Source organism: Macrobrachium nipponense, chromosome 19 (genome assembly GCF_015104395.2).
Source record: "Macrobrachium nipponense isolate FS-2020 chromosome 19, ASM1510439v2, whole genome shotgun sequence".
Taxonomy (NCBI): Eukaryota; Metazoa; Arthropoda; class Malacostraca; order Decapoda; family Palaemonidae; genus Macrobrachium; species Macrobrachium nipponense.
In genome coordinates this window covers 30,276,124-30,297,721 of record NC_061088.1, presented here as the reverse complement: position 1 = coordinate 30,297,721, position 21,598 = coordinate 30,276,124, and the positions used below count along the sequence as shown (strand labels likewise).

At 44.8% G+C, this 21,598-nt stretch overlaps 1 protein-coding gene across 2 annotated transcripts in view; it reads right to left on the bottom strand.

Annotated features, from left to right (window-relative positions):
* LOC135215555 (PHD finger protein 12-like) overlaps positions 1 to 21,598 on the bottom strand; it is a 201,920-nt gene that overhangs the window by 13,848 nt on the left and 166,474 nt on the right. For both annotated transcript variants that reach the window (XM_064250396.1, XM_064250403.1), the window contains exon 13: positions 19,281 to 19,487. In XM_064250396.1, the coding sequence (XP_064106466.1) occupies positions 19,281 to 19,487 (207 nt within the window). The remainder of the gene's footprint in view (positions 1 to 19,280; positions 19,488 to 21,598) is intronic.

Genomic DNA, 21,598 nt, shown 5'->3' with positions numbered 1-21,598 from the left:
AGTTCAACAGGCAGACGCCTTACTTTGTACTGACACAAATTGTAGAAATGACCACCACAGGAGGGACCTGAATGAATTCTATTCGAACATAATCTCTGCTATGCTTGCAGGCAGGACTGCCTACAGATTTCGTCAAGGTAATTCTCGTAGTATACCTGGATGGAATGACTTGGTTAAAGATCTGTATACAAACTCGCGTGAAATGCTTTTACTGTGGAGGCAAAATGGTAGCCCCAGGGAAGGGCACACTGCATTACTAATGAGACAGGCGAGAGCGCAGTTCAAACTTGCTCTTAAGCACTGCAGGTTAAATGAAAAACAACTAAGAGCCGATGCAATGTCTAGAAACTTAGAATCTGGTGATTATCCTCGTCTTTGGAAAGATATCCAGTCCTTAAATCCCAAAACTAAAACGCTATCAGAGAGAGTAGGGGATGCAGTCGGAGACGAAGCTATCGCAAGTATGTGGGGTGATCACTTCAACAATATCCTGAATTGCATAAATGATCAAGATTCCTGAAGGGATGTAGATAACCTCCTTACTGACAACATTCAATTTCATTTTGCAGACCGTATTACGCCAGGTAACATCAGCGATGCCATAAACAGCCTACCTAATACATAATAAATCGCCCGGCTATGATGGTCTTCCTGCAGAGGCCTTCAAATTCTGCCATCCGATAATTTACATCTTGCTAGCTGCCCTATTCAATGTGTGCATAATTCACCGGTTTCTTCCAGACTCCCTACTCTTTCTTAGTCCATTTGATACCATTAATAAAAAACAAGCTAAAGGATGCAGCTGACCCTGGCAACTACCAGCCAATTGCAATCACAACAATCTCATCGAAGATACTTGAGTCTGTTCTTCTAGTGAGACTTCTCCCCTTTCTACACACCACTGACAACCAGTTCGGGTTTAAAGCAAACCACTCAACCGACACTTGCATCTACATACTGAAAGAATTGCTGAATTACTACCTATCATCAGCCTCTCCTGGTTTCCTTTGTTTTGTATATGTGAGAAAAGCATTTGACAGAGTAAACTACCTGAAGCTCTTCCTGAAGCTACATAAAGGGGCACACCTCTGTATCTAATTGGCATTTTGCATTGCTGGTTCTCCACACAGCAATTCTGTGTCAAATGGGGGTAACATATATTATTTTACACCTTCGGGTCCCTAAACGAGCTTCAGCAACGGGGCATTCTCTCTCCATACCTGTTTAATACGTATACAGATGCCTTGAATGTCAAACTGAACTCACTCCTAATCGGATGAACCATCAATGAAACAACTATAAACAACCTCTGTTATGCTGACGATATGGTTCTGATTTCCCCATCAGTGCAAGGTCTCCACCGACTCATCGACACTTGCCGCCAATATGCAGAGGAATTTGATATAATCTACAACGAAACCAAGACCCAGTGCATGTCGCTGCTCCCGAGATCGCTTAAGCATATTGCAGAACCACAAATTTTCCTCGGAAACCATCGGCTGGAATTTGTGCACGAATTTCCGTATTTGGGTCACATTATCACCGATGACCTAAAAGATACGGCAGACATTGAACAGAGGCGTCGTAAACTATGTGCAGCGGGCAACATGATTCCAGTTTGAGAGTGATCACCGATCGGTCGCTGTTCCAATCACGACTGGCCATGGGACCAGTCGGCCTACTACCCCTCGTAGTAGTAAGCTATACAGCCTCCAGTAGGTGCCTATCTCTGATTGGCTCTGCTCTGGCTGGCGCTGTCTAATAGCTCGCGGTGCTAGTAATCTTACCAACAAATGGCCCCTAGAGTTTTTTCGTTCAGGTGGGCGAAGAAGGGGTTGGAGGAGAAGGATTACTGGTATTACATGTAATCTCCTTATGTCTTCGGGCTTGTAGCTCCGCTGGCTTGATGGTCTACTGTCACACCAGCCAGCGAGCTACGCACCGGATCGTGCATTTCTTCTGCTCCGCTGCTCAGTTGTCCCTTCTCCCTGTTGTCTCTGCCTTCCCACTCAAGTGAGGTATGGATTCGGGCTCGGAGTTGCATTTCTAGCTATCTTAGAATTGCTTCCCCCCCCCAATGCCTTCAGCTTCAGGTATAGATCAACCTTCCCCTGTTCCGCTCGTATCAGCATGTCTCCGCCGGCAATATCTTTGACAATGGGATTATGAGACTCCGGAATAGGCTAAGCCCTTTAGAGATTACTCCACATTATCAGATAGGTTATAAATTTGTTGAAAAACTCTGTAGATATATCTCCGGACCCTTAGGGTTCCGGCGTAGTGTGACTCACCATCACACTTGCCACCGGAGTTTATTATACCAGGTTTCCGCAGCTCAGTTTTCTGTTTTCTCGTTTTTATTGTTCCCCACTCCGGTGGGGACGATAGATGGTTCAGATATGCGACTACGACAATTCGTAGCCTTTCTGATTCAGTTCGACCGGACTAGAGATTAGGTCTTTCCTTCTCCCCGGTCCGGCTCGTCTCAGACCCCATACAATGAGCTTATCTCTACTTTCCCGAAGACGGAATCCGGAGTAGGCGGAAACACACAGAGCTTTTTCTTTTACAGGCAGTCCCCGGGTTACGACGGGGGTTCCGTTCTTGAGACTCGTCATAAGCCAAAAATCGTCGTAAGCCGGAACATCGTAAAAAATCCTAAGAAAACCTTACTTTTAATGCTTTAAGTGCATTGAAAACTATGTAAACTGCATTCTTATGGCATTTTTCATAAAAAAAAAACCCTTCAAATATTGATTATTTTGCATTTTTAGTTTCATATTTCATCTGCCAGATGAGCGTTGTAGGCGTCGTAACCCTGGAACATGCGTCGTAACCCTGGAAATAATATCTGATGAATATAATTGAAAAGCGTCGTAACCTTGGAACGTCGTAAGCCGAGACTGTCGTAACCCGGGGACTGCTTTTAGTGAGTAAGTCTTGAACCAATATCTAGGTTAAGGTGCATGCTCCCGCCGGAGTTAACTCCAGCGCTTTGTGTTAATACTCATAAGTATTTTTCAACTTACAGATGGTCCGTTGCCAAGCGGAAGGGTGCTCTGCTACCCTTGTCAAGCCATGCGGCCATGTAGTCTGCCAGTCGCACGCCAACTGCGCCGTGAAACTTGATGACTACATGGTCTGGCACCCTGATGCGTGTACCGTCTGCTATGACATGGTATCAATTCTCTCCGATGAGAAAGTAAGTATCCTCACTTGTCATTTGCATGGAATTTCTGTTACAATAACCTAAGAAATTTCTTACAGATACTATTCCCGAGTGGGATGTTAATTCGATTCCCTCTCTTACAGGCTACTTTGGCCCTCCGGCATGAGTCAAGGGTGGCTCTCAGGAGTTGGGTGGGGGGTTTTGGTAAGAATGCGGCGGCGGGACAGCCTTACTTCCTGGCTGAGGATCTGTGCTCCCTGCTGTACCCGGGGGCCACTGCTACAACGGCTGTTCTGGCACATATTGCCAACCCCATCATCAAGTCCATGAGACTTGCAACGCTGCCCATCCCGGAGGACCAAGAGTGCGATCTGGTGACGGAAGAGGTGGCAGCCATCAGCCTCCACCGCGAACCGATGGCCACCGAGGCGGAGGTAGGTGGGGAGGCAAGTGAGGCAGGTAGTCTCATAAGTCCCACTCCTTGCTCTTCTTTCCGGGGCTTCTCTAAGTCCGCCCCTGCTTGGGAAAGATCGGTTTCGGTCATTCCCAAGGTTAAGACAGTGAAACCAAGAGATCCCTTCCAAAGGGATCTAAACCGGCTCCGGCAGCTGCGGTTAAGTCGTCTTCGGCCCCAAAGCCGTCGACCTCTGCCGTCAAAGCTTCTCCCCCTCCTAAGGGGTCGAGAGCCAAGTCCTCCAAGGCTAAGGTGACGGAGTCCGGATTTGATCAGGAGGCCTTCGCTAACCTTCTAATGTCGAAGGTTAGGGAAGTGGTTGATGAGAGGCTTGAGTCGATACGATTCGCCTCGGGCTCGGATACCTCAGGCCAGACAATAACGTCCCTGACCGAGAGGATCAGAGCCCAGGAGGAAATGATGACCGGATTCCTCCAATCCGGAACCCTGGCTCTGACCATGACAGTTCCGGATACGTCAAAGCTGCCGCCATTCGAGAATAACAACCCGTGGCGGTTAGCTTTACATGCCCCACTCTCAGATGGGAAGTTGACAATCAAAGGGTGCGGAACCCGCCCGGTGGAGGACTTTGAGTTCTTCCCGCCAGGTCTCCAATTCCCATTCCCCGGATTTGTCAGGCTAGCTGAACAAGCGCTAGTCAGAGTGGATAAAGTCCCGAAGGAGACAGTGATCTTCCCTAGGAACCAAGCTCAAGCTGTATGGGTTCGCACGCTGTCCGAATGGGGATGCATTAACACCAAACTGACGCCACATAAAGGTAGCTTCACGATGTTTGTGACCCCAGAAGGAGTTCCGTCGCCTTGTACATCCAAAGTGGTAGAACTAACCATGCAAGCTGCGGCAGAGGATAAACCCTTGCCAGCTCTAAAGGAGACAGAGGCTACCTCTCTGCTCTTCTCCGCAGATATGGAGTTTTGGAATGACGCTCCGGCTGTTTACGACAGGTAAACTCGACCCGGATTGCGCCTCCACACAGTTTGCAGAGAAGCTACCCAGGATTCCGGACCACTTGGTCAAAGCGGAATTCAAGGCAAGATCCAGATTGGGGAGGTCGATCAACTCAGTCACTGTGGCGGAGTTGGTCGCCTCAACCTTCACTGACAAACTGTTCCGGGTCCTCACAAAAGCTCTGTTACACACTTTCCAAGCGGACCTGTACGAATTTATTATGGCGAGACGAGCCTGTAGGAAGTACGTCCTGGCTGGTGCCTCTATAAGGCACGAACCTAACACTCATAAAGTCTTCAATATGGGGCAAAAACCTGTTCCCGAAAGACAAAGTTAATAACGTCTTTCATGAGGCAGCCAGAGCCAACCAGAGTCTTCGGGTCCGTTGGGGACTTCCTTTCGAAAGGAAGTTTGATGGTCCCGGACACCAATCCAGACCTAGGAAGAGGCCAAGGAAGTTCCAACCTTACCAGACCTCTCATCCCCAGGCGTAGTTCAAGCGGTTCCGGTCTCTCAGGTCGGTAAGCCTTCGACGTCAAAGGCTCAACCGCAGCAGCAGTTTGTTCTGGTGCAAACTCCGCCGGCTCAGCAGCCTTCAACCTCAACAGCCATAGTAACCTCCCCAGCCTTCAACCCCTCCTAAGACTCACAAGGCGCATTTCGCGGCTACAATAGGCATGCCGGAAGTAGCAGAGCCAGCGGTGGCGCCCGGCTACGGGGCAGAGCAAGAGGTAGAGGCTTCAGAGGGGGCAGACCTGCAGCCAACCACTGAGAACCCGCAGGTGGGAGGGAGATTATATATCTTCCGGGACCATTGGACCTTCAGTCCATGGGCCCACAGTATAGTCTTGAAAGGCCTAGGGTGGAAATGGGAGAAAGGGCCTCCTCCACCAATCAGTTTTCACCAGACTCTGACAACGGACCTTCTAGACTATGCCAAAGATCTACTGCTGAAGAAGGCTATAAAGAAAGTAAAACGCCTAAAGTTTCAAGGACGTCTGTTTAGTGTCCCAAAAAAGAACTCGGAGAAAAGAAGAGTGATTCTGGACTTATCCCGTCTCAACTCATACATTCAATGCGACAGATTCCGCATCCTGACCGTCTCGCAGGTGCGGACGTTACATCCCCCTGGGGCCGTCACCACCCCTACAGATCTTACAGACGCTTACTATCATGTTCCAATAGCAAGAAACTTCTCTCCATACCTAGGCTTCAAACTAGGAATGCAAGCTTACTCATTCAGTCATGCCGTTCGGGCTCAACATTGCGCCCAGGGTATTCACCAAATTAGGAGAGACGATGGTTCAAGAGCTAAGAACTCAAGGGGTAATGTTAGTAGCCTATCTAGACAACTGGCTCATTTGGGCAGCCAGCGAGGACAAATGTCTCAAAGCAACAGCCAAGGTGATAAAATTCTTGGAATTTCTGGGTTTCCAGATAAACAAGGAAAAATCTTGGCTCATTCCAGCTTCCCGCTTTCAATGGCTGGGAATCCAATGGGACCTAAACAAACACAAACTATCTCTCCCATCCAAGAAGGTCAGGGAGATAGGGAAGGCTACTAGACAGTTCCTCAAGAACAAAAAGGCTTCTCGGCATACCCAGGAGAGAATCCTAGGTTTGCTACAGTTTGCGTCAGTAACGGACGTCCTATTGAAAGCCAGACTGAAGGATATCAATCGAGTTTGGAGGAAGAGAGCCAACGTAAAACTCAGGGACAAGATCTCTATAATTCCATCCACTTAAACAAAAAGGCTCCGTCCATGGACGGAACGCCAGAACCTGGCCAAATCAGTACCACTGCAACTCCCTCCGCCGTCTCTAACTATTCACACGGATGCATCTCTGAGTGGTTGGGGAGGCTACTCACAACACAAGAAAGTCCAAGGTACCTGGTCGGAGATGTTCTGCCAGTTCCACATCAATATCTTAGAAGCGATGGCCATTTTTCTGACTCTAAAACGCCTGGCTCCAGCCAGAAACGTTCATATAAGGCTAGTCTCGGACAGCTCAGTAGTAGTCCACTGCATAAACAGAGGAGGCTCCAGGTCAAGCAAAATAAATCACATGATGATTGCAATTTTTTCGTTAGCAATGAAAAATCATTGGTACCTGTCAGCCACTCACCTAGCAAGAGTGAGGAATGTCATCGCAGACTCACTCTCCAGGACAACTCCGCTGGAGTCGGAGTGGTCCCTGGACATGAAGTCGTTCTGTTGGATTTGCAGTAAAATCCCGGACCTTCAAGTAGATCTATTCGTCATGGAATCCAATCACAAACTACCATGTTACATGGCCCCCAACCTGGACCCTGTAGCCTACGCCACAGATGCAATGGCCATAGATTGGAACAATTGGCAGAAGATTTACCTGTTTCCACCAGTGAATATTCTGATGAAAGTCCTGCACAAACTAAGATCTTTCACAGGAAAGGTGGCATTGGTGGCACCCAACTGGCCAAAGAGCAACTGGTTTCCGCTTCTACTAGAACTGAATCTCCCGCCCAAACGGATCCCCCGTCCAGAACTAACACACGTAGTACAAACTTGGACTGTGTCAGCTTCCTCAAGAATTCTGAGTGCCCTAACTTTGTGGATTTCATGAAGTTTGCAGCCCAAAAGGAAGCTAGTATTGATCCGCTAAACATCTTATTCATAGAATCAGATGATAGAGAGTCAACGCTCAGGCAGTATGATTCAGCAGTGAAGATATTAGCCATTTTTCTTAAAGAATCGGATGCTCAAAAAATGACTACAAATCTGGCAATTTCGTTCTTCAGAACTCTACTTGAGAAAGGCCTAGCTAGTACCATTACTACAATCAAATCTGCCTTAAGGAAGATTTTTCAGCTGGGCTTTAATATTGACTTGTCAGATTCGTACTTCTTGTCAATCCCAAGAGCATGTGCCCGCCTGAGACCAGTAGACCGCCCTCATACGGTCTCCTGGTTTTTGAATGATGTACTTAAATTAGGCTCAGACACTGATAATGAATCATGCTCATATATAACCCTTCTCAGAAAGACCTTATTCTTAATAAGTCTGGCTTCAGGTGCCAGAATATCTGAACTTTCAGCTTTCTCTAGAAACCCAGGTCATGTCGAATTCCTCCCGACAGGTGAAGTATTACTATCCCCAGATTGGAAGTTCTTGGCTAAGAATGAGGACCCACAAAATAGGTGGGCTCCGTGGAAAATTATTCCTCTCACACAAGACACAACATTGAGTCCTGTCGTTACCCTTAAATCCTACCTGGCCAGGACTTCCGAATTGTCTTCAGGTCCCCTTTTTATTAGAGAGAAAGGTGGTACGATTTCCCTGAAAGGTATCAGACAACAAATACTCTATTTTATTAAACAAGCCAACCCGGATTCAGTTCCGCACGTCCATGACATCCGAGCAGTGGCTACCTCAATTAACTATTTTCACAATATGAATTTCGAAGACCTGAAGAAATATACGGGTTGGAAATCTCCAATGGTTTTTAAACGCCACTATCTCAAAAACTTAGAGGCCCTTAAATTCTCAACAGTGGCTGCAGGGAGCATAGTCTCCCCTGAATGACTGAGTCTTAACAACTCCCTTCCTTGTATATTGCTCCAGATACCATTCCATTATATTGTTTTGTTTTACTAGTTTTAAGGTCTAGTTTAAGTCCTAGTTTTAATTAGTCAGTTAAGTTGTCCGTATTATTACGGCTCATTAAAATTGTTCTTGGTGAACCTTAGGTTTCATTATCCCTTTTATATATATTGTTTGGTATCTGGTAGCTTGGATGGCAATTCTCTGATACTTTTTCACCGGCAGACACAGGTCGAACCCAGAAAAGGGATTTAGACAAAGGAAAAATCTATTTCTGGGGGAAGACCTGTGTCGCCAGGTGAACCCATCCCTCTTTCATTCCCCACCCTTTAGCCAGTCCAAGCTTGGGTGTCTATTCCAGGAATGAAGATGGCGGCATGGTATTAATAGTAGTAGCGAGCGGAAGGTAGAGGGGGTAGCCGTTGTAACGGCTCTCACCGTAAGGGGGACTTTGAGAGGTATCCTCTAATTGGCAGAAGTCATTTGAGAAGTGGCTTCCACTCACCCTAGTGCTCGCCATGGGGTGATCGAGCTGAAGATAGTAACTTCAGCATTCCGTACTAGTTTTTTCTCTGGTATATTTAGGATCTATTTATACTTAGAAAAGAGAGCTACAGGAACTTTTCACTGGGCGACACAGGTCTTCCCCCAGAAACAGATTTTTCCTTTGTCAAAATCCCTTTGTTATGGCATTTTTTGTATGTGTGCCCATACTTTGAACATTGAGTGCACTGAAGTGGTTTTGGTATAAATGGACACACTTCTCTATTTTGTCCAAGAATTTTGATTTTGAGTGGAAGATCTTGGCATGTAAATTTTATTTTTGCAATATTAATTTGTTTATTTTTATTTTTCCTACTTGAAATTATGTAGACTTCTAAATCATGTATATTATTGTAAGGGAGTCAAGTATCAAGTGTTTTGAGGGTAGTCCTTCTTCAATGTTGGGTAAAATAACTGTGCCCTGTATATAATTTAATGTTTCATGACTTATTATTGTTATTTTTGTGCCACTTACCTCCTTTATATTTAAAAAGATGTTGGACTGTTTTTTTTTTTGGTTACCTGAAGTAACCATTCATTTTCTTTAATATATTGGCATTCCATTTGTTGTGTTGGACAAATGTTCAATAATTTGTTTTCTAGTATTGCTGTTGGTATTTTATTTCAGCTTTAAGTACTAGAAATCACTACCAGTTATCTGGTCCAAAAAGATTATCAAAATGCACCAGTGTTGGATTAAGACGATAATTTCTATTTCTTTTTGGACCTTGCCTGATGTGGGTTATCTGTTTATCAGATTTGTTTCCTTTTTCTGTAACATATGGTTCCATTATTATTATGTTTGAATCTTCTGATTGGTTTTTACTTCTTTGTAGAATTTCTAAGGGCCCTGCCAGGTGTTTAGAAACATGATATTGTTATGATACAATAAAGTTTTATACATACTTACCTGGCAGATATATACAATTAATTGCCCACCCAACCTCCCCTCAGGAGACAGGTGGTAGAGAAAATCTGATAGAAAACAGGAATGGTTCCTATTCCTGCCACCCAGCGGCAGGGCGGTAGATCACCTGACTTACCTGTAGTGTGTGCGCAAAATTTGAATTTCTCACAGAGTCTAATAGCTAAGTATATATCTGCCAGGTAAGTATGTATAAAACTTTATTGTATCATAACAATATCATTTTTATACATTCAACTTACCTGTCAGATATATACTTAGCTGATTCACACCATTGGAGGAGGGTAAAAGACAGCTAATTACTGAATTAGACAGGAATCACAACATACGTTGTAGGTAATAAATAAGTAAAACCTTGGTTCCTACCTGATTAGACGGAAGACTTCATGGTTACTGCCCAGGAGTCTGCTTCGTCTCAAGAGCCTCAGCGAGATATTGATCTATGGCTAAGAGTTCTTGTGGGTCTGCCAAAGGGGTCTTATCCGCTTACTCGGCAGAGCCTGGAAGGACTATGTCAATGGGTGCTGATCCACTTACTTGACAAGAACCTCATTCAAGGAGCACAATACCGATCCCGATCACCTTAACCTAACACCCATGTTAGTTCTAAGATTGCAAGGAGTTATCACCAAACTCCTCACAAACAACCAATAACTCAAACCACAAACATACATAACGTAATAGTAAAAAAAAAAAAAAAAAAAAAAAAAAAAAAAAAAAAAAAAAAAATTGTACAACCCAGCTTGTAAGATACATTCCCAGTTCCTTACTGACAAAGGCAACGGCCGCCTGTGCGACATCAAGCACCCTTGTCAGTAGAAAACCAAGAACCCATCTCAAAAGGGAGGTCTACGTACAAATATAAAAATATAAAAATTTAAGGATCGGTATTTGTTCCAAGTCCCAGCACTGTATCTGCTGACACGAAAGGACCTAGAGAGAAGCACTTCTCATAGGTTACTTTGACATCTTTTAGATAATGGGATGCGAAGACTGAGTTACATCTCCAGTAAGTTGCATCTAAAATGTCTTTCATAGACATGTTTCTATGAAATGCTAAAGACGTGGCCACAGCTCTTACCTCATGAGCTTTCACTCGAAGCGTTTTGAAGGAGTCATCAGTGCATTTGTCATGAGCTTCCGTAATCATGCTCCTAACAAAAAATGCTAAAGCATTTTTGGACATGGGTCTCTTTGGATCCCTTACAGCGCACCATAGACCTTGTTGACATCCTCTGAGTTCTTTCTTCTTCTTAAGATAGAACTTAAGAGCCCTTACCGGGCATAAAGATCTTTCTATCTCCTCTTCCACCAAGTTCGAAAGACCCTTCACTTCAAAACTCCTGGGCCAGGGTTTTGAAGTGTTCTCATTCTTGGCCAGAAACAGAGTCTGGAAAGAACAAATAGCTGAATCTTTCTTAAATCCAACTCGAGAATCAAGGGCGTGGATTTCACTCGTTCTTTTAGCGGTGGCTAAGGATAACAGGAAAATACATTTCCTTGTTAAATCCCTAAATGAAGCAAGGTGAGGAGGTTCAAATTTTTCCAATGAAAGGAACTTTAGCACCACATCCAGGTTCCAGCTAGGAGTACGAGAAGATATGGATTTTGAAGTTTCGAATGATCTTATCAGGTCGTGAAGGTCCTTGTCTTCCGCTAATTTTAGGCCTCTATTTCCTATTTCTAAAAACAGCTGAAAGCATACTTCGATAGCCTTTTATAGTACACACCGATAACTGAGATTCCTCTCTAAGGAAAATCAGGAAATCGGCTATGTTGGTCACAGAGGTATCGGAAGAGGACAGCTTCTTCCTTCTACACCATCTTCTGAACACATCCCACTTCGATTGGTAGACCCGAATGGTTGAAGATCTTCGGGCTCTAGCGATAGCTTTTGCAGCCTTGCTCGAAAAGCCTCTTGCTCTGACAAGTCTTTCAATAGTCGAAAGGCAGTCAGAGCGAGAGCGGGGAGGTTTTGATGATACTCTCGAAGTGGGGTTGTTTGAGCAGATCTGTCCTGTTTGGAAGAGATCTGGGGAAGTCCACCGTCCATTCCTGTACCTCTGTGAACCAATCTTGAGAGGGCCAAAACGGGGCGATGAGAGTTAGTCTCGTCCCTTTTGACGCCACAAACTTCTTCAGAACTACTCCTAGTAGTTTGAATGGGGGAAAGGCGTAGGCGTCTAGGCCTGACCAATTTAACAGAAGGGCATCTACCGCTATCGCTCTCGGGTCTTCCACCGAGGAGCAGAAGTTCTCTATCATCTTGGATAGGAAAGTTGCGAACAGGTCTATCTGTGGCCTGCCCCACAGGGACCACAAGCTCTGACACACTTGCGAGTGGAGAGTCCACTCTGTGGGGAGGACTTGGTTCGTCCTGCTGAGCCTGTCCGCCCTCACATTTTTCTCTCCTTTCACAAATCTCGTTAGGAGGGTAATGTTCCTTTCTTTTGCCCATGTTAAAAGATTCTTCCTTATCTCGTAAAGGGAAAACGAATGAGTCCCCCCCTGTTTTCTGATATAGGCCAATGCCGTGGTATTGTCTGAGTTGACCTGTACCACCTGATCTCTGACTTACGGTTCGAAGAACTTTAGGGCTAGGAAAACTGCGAACAGTTCCTTAGCGTTTATATGCCAGGCTTCCTGTTCCTCCTTCCAGCAGCCTGACACTTCTTTTGCCCCTAAAGTCGCCCCCCATCCCTTCTCTGATGCGTCTGAGAATAATATTTGGTCGGGGTTCCGAACCTCCAGAGGCATGCCCTCGTTCTTCTCTAGAGGGACCAGCCACCACTTTAGGTGATTCTTCACCTCTAAGGGAATCGAGAAAGTGTCTGTCAATAGTCCTTCTTTCCAATTCCACGTTCTTCTTAAGGGAAATGAACTGTTCTAGAGAGGAAAGAGTCCCCAGAAGGCTTAACCATTCCCTCGCTGAGCTGCGTTCTTTCCCTAGGAAGTTCGAGACTTTCTGTAAGCCTCGAATGATTCTTTCCTGGGAAGGAAAAGCCCGAAAACCCCGAGAATCCATCCGAATCCCCAGATAAACTAAGTTCCGGCTGGGGATCATCTGCAATTTCTTGAGGTTTACGAGCAATCCTAGGGATTGCGTTAGATTCAATGTTGTCTTCAAGTCCTCCAAACATTGTTTCTCCGACTTGGCTCTGATGAGCCAATCGTCCAGATAAAGGGAGATGTTTATCCCTTTTAGATGAAGCCATCTGGCCCCATTCCTCATCAGGTACGTGAATACGTGAGGGGCCGTAGAGAGGCCGAAGCACAAGGCCCTGAACTGAAAGATCTTTCCTTGTGTCATAAATCTGAGATACTTCCTCGACGATGGGTGAATTGGAACATGGAAGTAAGCATCCTGAAGGTCCAGGGAGACCATCCAGTCTCCCGGACGCAGAGCTGAAAGAACCGAAGCAGACGTCTCCATGGAGAATTTTTCTTCTCCACGTATCAGTTCAGAATGCTTACGTCTAGAACAGGCCTCCATCCCCCCGAAGCCTTCGGGACTAAGAAAAGGCGGTTGTAAAATCCTGGGGAGTGAGGATCCTGCACTATTTCTATAGCTTCTTTGTTCCGCATCGTTACCACCGTTTGAAGAAGAGTCTCCCTCAGAACAGGGTCCTTGTACTTCGCCGACAGTTCCCTCGGAGTTGTAGACAAGGACGGTCTGTCTAGGAAAGGTATGATGTATCCCTTCCCCAGAACAGACAAAGTCCAGGGGTCAACCTCCCTCATGGCCCAGGCTTCTACAAACTTTAGAAGTCTGGCACCTACAGGTGTTTGGAGGACATGGTTGCTATTTAGACTTTTTGAACGATCGGAAGGAAGACTTTCCTCGTTTGTCAAAAGTCTTTCTTTTCGTTGGGGGTTGTGATGAGGAACCTCCACGAAAGGGCACAAGAGGAGTACGAGCCGCTTTCTTGACAACTGGTACTGCCGGGCGATTCTTCTTGGTAGACTGTACCAATAGATCCTGAGTTGCCTTCTCAGATAGTGAACGCGAGATGTCCTTCACTAACTGAGAAGGGAACAGGTGATCCGACAGAGGAGCGTAAAGCAGAGCTGACCTCTGAGTCGGAGATACCGCTTTGGTCAAAAAAGACCCAAAAAGTGATCTCTTTTTAACCACTCCTGACCCGAAAAGAGAGGCCAGTTCTCCTGAACCATCTTGCACTGCTTTGTCCATGCACGACAAGATACTGTGTAAAACCTTGGGATCAAGAAAGTCTGGATCTCAGGTCTTTTTAGCCAGCACCCCAAGGGACCAATCCAGGAAATTGAAAACTTCCAAGATGTAGAAAAGTCCCTTTAGGAGCTGGTCTAACTCGGACATGCTCCAGGAAGCTTTAGCCGAATTAAGGGAGTGTCTTCTTGAAGACTCCAATAGGCTAGAAAAGTCCGATTCTGCAGAGGAAGGGAGCATCAGGCCCATAGCTTCTCACGTCCTGTACCAAATGCCTCTCCTGCCTGCAAGTTTGGAAGGAGGAGAGCAATACACCGTTCTCAAGGACTCTTTCTTAGTGCTCATCCAAGCATTAAGAGACTGCAGAGCTTTTCTCATAGAGATCGCTGGTTTCATTTTCAAAAATGAAGAAGACTTTGGTGTCTTCGTGCTTGAAAGAAGCGATCTAGGAGAAGGAGGAGCTGCTGGGCTTAACGAATCTCCGAATTCTTGGAGGAGAAGAGAAGCTAAGACCTTATAGTTAGAAAGGCCTTCACTAGTAGGAATCTCTTTATCAGACACATCCTCAAGTTCCAATTTATCAGTAGGGGAACGAGTTCTTTTGGAAGACTCTTTATCCGGGGACCTTCCTTCTCGGGGAGAAATACTTCTGGTCGGAGAAGGACTGCCAGACCTAGAAGTTCTCTTCTCTTGTACTTCCAAAGAGATCTTTGCAATCCCCTGAGAAGTCGAAGTGGATACCGTTACTTTCGAAGGTCCATCTATCTTGTCTGGTGTCTGGCTATCTCGAAGAGTCTTGCGTTTGGAAGGAGATCTACTTCCAAACGAAGAATCACTGCTAACTGGAGCTTCGCGCCTGGCTGGCTCCTCGCGCCTGGCTAGCGCTTCTCGCCTGGGAGAAATCTCGCTCTCGACTGGTGCCTTGCGCCTGAAAAGCGCCTCGCACCTGGCTGGCGTCTCACGCCTGGTAGGAGCCTGAAACTTGGCAGGATTTTCGTTAAAGACTGAAGACTGACGTGTCTGAACTATAGGGTCATTCTCTTCTCCTGGTAGGCGCTCCGTGCCTGACTGGAGAATCGTTGTCCGAAGAAGATAAATCTCTCAGACGAACCTGATATAAGGACGGTTTAGATCTCTTAATGGGCAGAGACAAATCCTTCCTCCTTGGAGGATCTTTGGAGAGTACTTCAAAGAGAGAAGCGATCTGATCCTGCATATTTCTCAGAATCCTCGTAGTTTCTCTATTCTTGTCCAAAGGAAGGGAAGGAGAACAGTCCTTATCAGGTTCCCACGAATCAGCAGGAGAAAGCAACAAACTTCTAGCCTTCTTGTTTTCCGACGGCAATTCCTCCGGAAAACGCTCAGGACTCGAGTCTAATCGAGACTCTTTCCAGCTCCTCTTCAAGGGGCGGGAAAGATCCGAAGAAGAGAAACACTCACAGAGAGCACTTTTCCTATAGCGATCTCTGGCAGTCTGAGGTGTCACAGAACCTGCCGAAGGGACGTCTGACTGGTGGGGATCCTCCACAACCTCCTACGGCTTTTGACATTCCTTCTCCTCTGGGCTTGGGAGCTTGAAAGAGGTCTAGGCCTGGGAGCGTTGTGAAGCCGATCAGACGCCCCCTCTACTACACTGGGGACACTTACGTCACTTTCCACTGCACTGTTTACTTCACTTTGCTTACCTTCTATTGCCGCCATCTTAAGCTCCATTTTCTTAAGGGCGGCTTTGAGATGTGCAATCTCCGATGTAGAATCCGCAGGATCTACAAAAGGTGCAGGTACTGAAATATTAGAAGAAGGAGCAACATTTATCAGAGGAGAAGAGGGTACAAAATTACTAACTTGATCGCTAGAAAAAGAGCTAGGCAGGGTTTTGGAAGAAGCCTTCCTCACCCTGTCTCTTTCTAACTTGTGTTATTGAAAGAGCATTCATACTTTCTACACAATTTACAAACAGTGTGAGGATCAACCAAAGCTTTCGGCATTCTCACCTTGCAGCCCTCATTCACACACATTCTCACAACACTTCCAGAGTCAGACATCATGATGAAAAATCCAATCCAAATCCAATCAACGGTCCACAATAGCGTATGCCAATACAACGATCCAAATACGTCACCAAAAAATCCAATACGAAGATCAATTACGATGCAAAAAACGAAATTCAACCAGAGGAACTAACAACGTTGTTGTCAGTACCGCCGACAGAGAAAATCTGATAGAAAACGGGAATGGTTCCTATTCCTGCCACCCAGCAGCAGGGCGGTAGATCACCTGACCTACCTGTAGTGTGTGCGCGAAATTCGAATTTCTGTCGGGACGACGGAGTCTAATAGCTAAGTATATATCTGACCGGTAAGTTGAATGTATAAAAACACAATTTATTTGGAACTGGATGTTCCTTTGCTGCATTATTATCTTGAACTGACTGAGGAAGATTCAGAGATAAACTTCCAGGGGTCACTGGCTGTCAAATTTTGTCCATCAAAGGGCCCAGGGGTACTAAAAACTTTAGTCATATTTATTATAAAATTAGAGAAAGAATAAAAAATAATAATACATTTTGAAAAGATATCATTATCTTTTCGTAAAGTTAAATCTTCCGCCAATGACACAAGTGAGAAATGACTCCCAAATGTCTGCATCCCTACCTTACCTCAAAAAGGGGATGGCATAACATGATTAGTATGGCCCAAGTGTAAGCAATACCTGCTTGGTAGGACTAAGAGTATTAAAAAAATACAATTATCCCCATCCTAACCACGTCATGGGCAAACTGGACTGAATGCTGATAGTTCTATTCCTAGAACCAGGCCCCCCCTGGAATCCGTGGCCCAGTTCCACAGAATAGTTCCGCCTGGAAAACCAGGTCCGAACATTGTTGGGTAGATGATGGATCTACCACAGTTCCCACTATTTAGCTTTGGATTTAACTTCATCCAAGTTATGATATGTTTTCTTATTTATTGAATATTGAAAATTTTGACATAAGTGGAAAACTTCACAGATATTAACTCAAAAATATATAGTCATATGGGACACTTGGGTTCGAACCTGGGAAGAAATTCCTGAGGTTCGAGAGCCCCCTCACCACGTCAAGGTGGTCCCAAAATGAGGGGGCGCAGAGTATTGAGGAGAGTTGATGAGAACAGAAAAGTCCCCTAGTGAGGAGGCATACCTCCCAAAGGAGTTCCCTGATGATGACAAATATCTCCTTTGAACTAGCGAAAGGGAGTAAAAGCAATATAAGCTTTCCCTTGCTGAAAGCCAATCTCCCATCTCCTAGGGAAAATTCTAAAGGACTAAGTAAGAACATTATTCCAGCTACTTATTGCTTTAAAGGAACTAATGACAATTCATCTTGCTCTAAAGGTAACGACTAAAGTAGAGAAACAGGCCTGGGAGTGGGTGCTTGGCGCTCAGAAGCAGGTGCGTCATGATAGATTTAAATGTAATTTCTTACAGTTTAGCATCAAAAGGCAAATGAGATCTGGTTAACATTGCACCAGCACTCGAAAACTGGCAACAGGAAATAGCGCCCTTTCCCTTGCTCCTTTGTGTTCCACATAGCTACAGTGAGACTACAAGAAGGATGTGGGGTAGTTATGGGGTTATGGGCAGCGCCAGGCACTCGCTGATATAGCTACAGTGTAACTACAAGAATAATTTAGCATAATTTCATACAAATTTTAGCATTGTATGGCAAATAAGATCTGGTAACACTGCACAGGGGATTTAGAAAAGGCACAGAGTGGCTGTGTCCCATATAGCAACAGCATAACTACAAGAAGGCTGTAGGCTAGTACTGACCTTCTTATATTACCTAACTGGAATTGGATCTGAACACCAACCCACTTGAAGAGTCTTAAGAGGCCTAGAAGAATCAAGGAATCATTTCCTCTGCTACCTCATTGGAAATGACATCACTGCTGGGCCTGCAGTGGCATGGCAGTGGAGCCATGGGTCACCTCTACATAAGCAGGAGTCTTGCAGCAGACTGAACGAAGGGTAGGCCTTATCGGTGACAAGCCATACATAAGCTCCCTTGTATGATAATTATCAAAACTACGATAAAACTGCCTCTGGTACGATACCTTTAACTATTGTAAGTTTATATGACAATTTTAAGTATCCATACGAAAATATGGTACACTATTAATGAGAAGCCTTCCAAATTGCTGTCTGACAACACTTGGGATCGTGCCATGGGTTTGAATGAGGGTGCGAGTACCTGTGGACAAACCCATCAGCCTTCTTCCTTAGACCTGATAAGTCTTCTCCTGGGGTTGAGGAAGCAGGACAGTGATGCTGATCCTACCAACACCTGGGACTGTACAATAGCCACCTCCTCTAATAACACTGTACTGTCACTTGTCACCTTGCGGGAAGCGGCACTGTCCATATACGTTTTACCATTAATGCCTTCAATGATGCACTTAACTCCACCAGTCACTAAATTCCACTAATAGGTTAATTTTCTAGACAAACCTAGACTCTATACAGGCAATAGCATCCGGTACAGATTAAAGTAGGAGGGCTAGTAGCAGGAGCAAAATTAGGAAGAGGGAAAGAAGGAATCGCAGAGTTATATTCCAACTTAGGCATAGGTGGAATTCTAGGATCAGGGAAGCTTGTTTCTCGGCTCTAGAGGCCGCTTTCCTCTTTCTATCTCTCTCTAATTGTCTAATTGAGATAGAGTACTGTCTACTCGTGCTAATCATCACATTTAGCACAAGTGTTCTCCCTACTAGATTTCTGCCTGCCACATTGTATGAGAAGCATATGAACATTCGATCAAACTGGTTTGCAACCTGCGCTAACATAGTGAAACTAAGTGAACTAGAATCAGACATAACAATAATCAAAGAACTATAAAAAATGATCCTGCAAGCTATTAAAGCTTGAAGGTTACTCAAATAATCAATAATGCTTCACCAAAATCCAGCCATATAGCCGAAAAAAAAGTAAATAAAAGCTGAAGCAAACCCCCAATGTTATTCAAGAGCCAGCAGAAAAGCAATGAAGATATTTGCTAAGTCATTTCCAGTATCCCTGGCAGTGGGCAGGCCTGTCATCTTCACTAAACAACTGAAGCGCTACAGCAATTTTTCAAATTAAACCTGCTGCGCAAGTTGAAACTATAGCTATGTAATTATTTGGTATCTTATAAACAAAGACCCTGTCTATCACTTGTTCTTGCTGGGTCACATACACTTGATACAAAACAATGAAGCCAGTAGATACGTACTACCAAGTACATAAATAGTTGTGTTTACATGATGCTAAACAGTTCTTCTTTGCTACTCAGATTCTTCTGTCTAAAAGAATCAGAATTCATGTGTTAAGGACATTCATACAACTGAGGGCTCTGTATGTTGGTATAAGATATATGTTTTACTGGCTTTATTGTAAGAAATTAATTCTCAAAAGTAACTATCAAAACTTACTTGTCCTGGTGTGTCTGTCATTGCATCACGAGAAGGTTTTTCAGGCACAATGTTTCTCCTCTGATTGATAATCGCTCTGACTTGCTGGAGTAGAGGAGGAGGAGGAGCATGGCTGACAGTTTTCTCACTATGATCATAACGGTATTCAATGCCATCAACCAGCGTACCATGGGGACTATAGTTGAGCAATTCATAATGCCCAGTATTCTAAAATATAAGTCATCCCATTTAATTAAGAAAATGGATATATTCTCTGATATTGTAATCAAGTACCATTACTATTTATAAATATGATATTTTAATGATAAAATAAGGTTTCACATATACTTACCAAACAATTACATTAGCTGTACGCTTTCTTACCTGGCAGTCGAAAATCAAATTCCTGGTGGCGGTAGCAGCGCTGCCATTGTTTGTGTAGGTGATACGGATCCCGCCCACTTTCGGGAATACCTGGTACTGCTGAGCTTTAGACTTCAATTCGTTGAGCCGCAACGTCCATCTGTGGGGAGGAGGGAGGGCTCTGATTATGTAATTGTTTACATTAGCTGACTCCACATTACCCGGAAGGTGGGTATATGGACAGCTTTATGAACAAAAACAACAGCCATGTGCTCACATTATATATAATGTCAGCAGTACCTTACCTTGTGAGAGAGCAGCTACAGGTAGATACTGCCTCTGGTCGGCGCTTTCATCACATGTAGGAGATGTGGCAGTAAAGGCCAGGATCGTCCCTACTAATGGTGGGATTTTTGTAATCATGGAAGTTCACAGATGATTGACAAAAACAACAATAATTTGCCTTTGCCCTGGGCGAAAAGACCAGATAAAAAACCATACAAAGCCATCATCTACACTAAAAACCATATGGTACCCTTAACCAGATATAAGAACTGGTGGGTACTTCAGGTACATGTACCCCCAGGCTTCCCACAAACTCAAAAAACCTCAAATTCAAGGCGAGGAGATAGTAGAGGGGAAAAACAGAGTCCCCCTATGCTTCCTCTCACAACACCATTCCCGCTACTGACAACGGTCCCAATCTAAAGCAGTTTTCATAAGTAGTTTCTACCTCCTTCAAATAGTGCGATGCAAACACCGATTTCAACCTCCAGAACGTAGTTTGCATAATGGAGGATAGAGACATATTCTGTCTGAAAGCCAATGATGTTGCTACTGCACGAATCTCATGCATCTTCACTTTCAGCACCCTAAGAGCATGTTCCTGAGTTTGGGCATGCGCTTCTCGGACTCCACATTACCTGACTTCACATTACCCGGAAGGTGGGTATATGGACAGCTTTATGAACAAAAACAACAGCCATGTGCTCACATTATATATAATGTCAGCAGTACCTTACCTTGTGAGAGAGCAGCTACAGGTAGATACTGCCTCTGGTCGGCCCTCTCATCACATGTAGGAACCGTGGCAGTAAAGGCCAGGGTCATCCCTACTAATGGTGGGATTTTTGCAATCATGGAAGTTCACCGATGATTGACAAAAACAACAATAATTTGCCCTTGCCCTGGGCGAAAAGACCAGATAAAAAACCATACAAAGCCATCATCTACACTAAAAACCATATGGTACCCTTAACCAGATATAAGAACTGGTGGGTACTTCAGGTACATGTACCCCCAGGCTTCCCACAAACTCAAAAAACCTCAAATTCAAGGCGAGGAGATAGTAGAGGGGAAAAACCGAGTCCCCCTATACTTCCTCTCCCAACACCATTCCCGCTACTGACAACAGTCCCAATCTAAAGCAGTTTTCGTAAGTAGTTTCTACCTCCTTCAAATAATGCGATGCAAACACCGATTTTGACCTCCAGAACGTAGTTTGCATAATGGAGGATAGAGACATATGTATTCTGTCTGAAAGCCAATGACGTTGCTACTGCACGAATCTCATGTATCTTCACTTTCAGAACCCTAAGAGCATGTTCCTGAGTTTGGGCATGCGCTTCTCGGATCAAACTCCTCAGGAAAAAGGACATTGCATTCTTTGAAAGAGGCCGAGACAGCTCTCCTCTCCTCTCACAGTTTCTGTCCTAGTCAGGTAGTGTCTGATGGCTCTGACCGGACACAATGTATGTTCCTCATCTTCCGACCCAACTAAGTCCGTTAGGTTCTTTATCTTGAAAGAACGGGGCCAAGGATTCGAAGGTTCCTCATTTTTAGCAAGAAAGTCTGTTACATAAGAGCAAACTGCATTGCCCTGGGCGAAACCCACTTCCTTACTCATCGCCTGCAACTCGCTTACTCTTCCCGTTGTGGCTAAGGCGACTAGGAATAGTGTCTTCCTAGTTACGTCC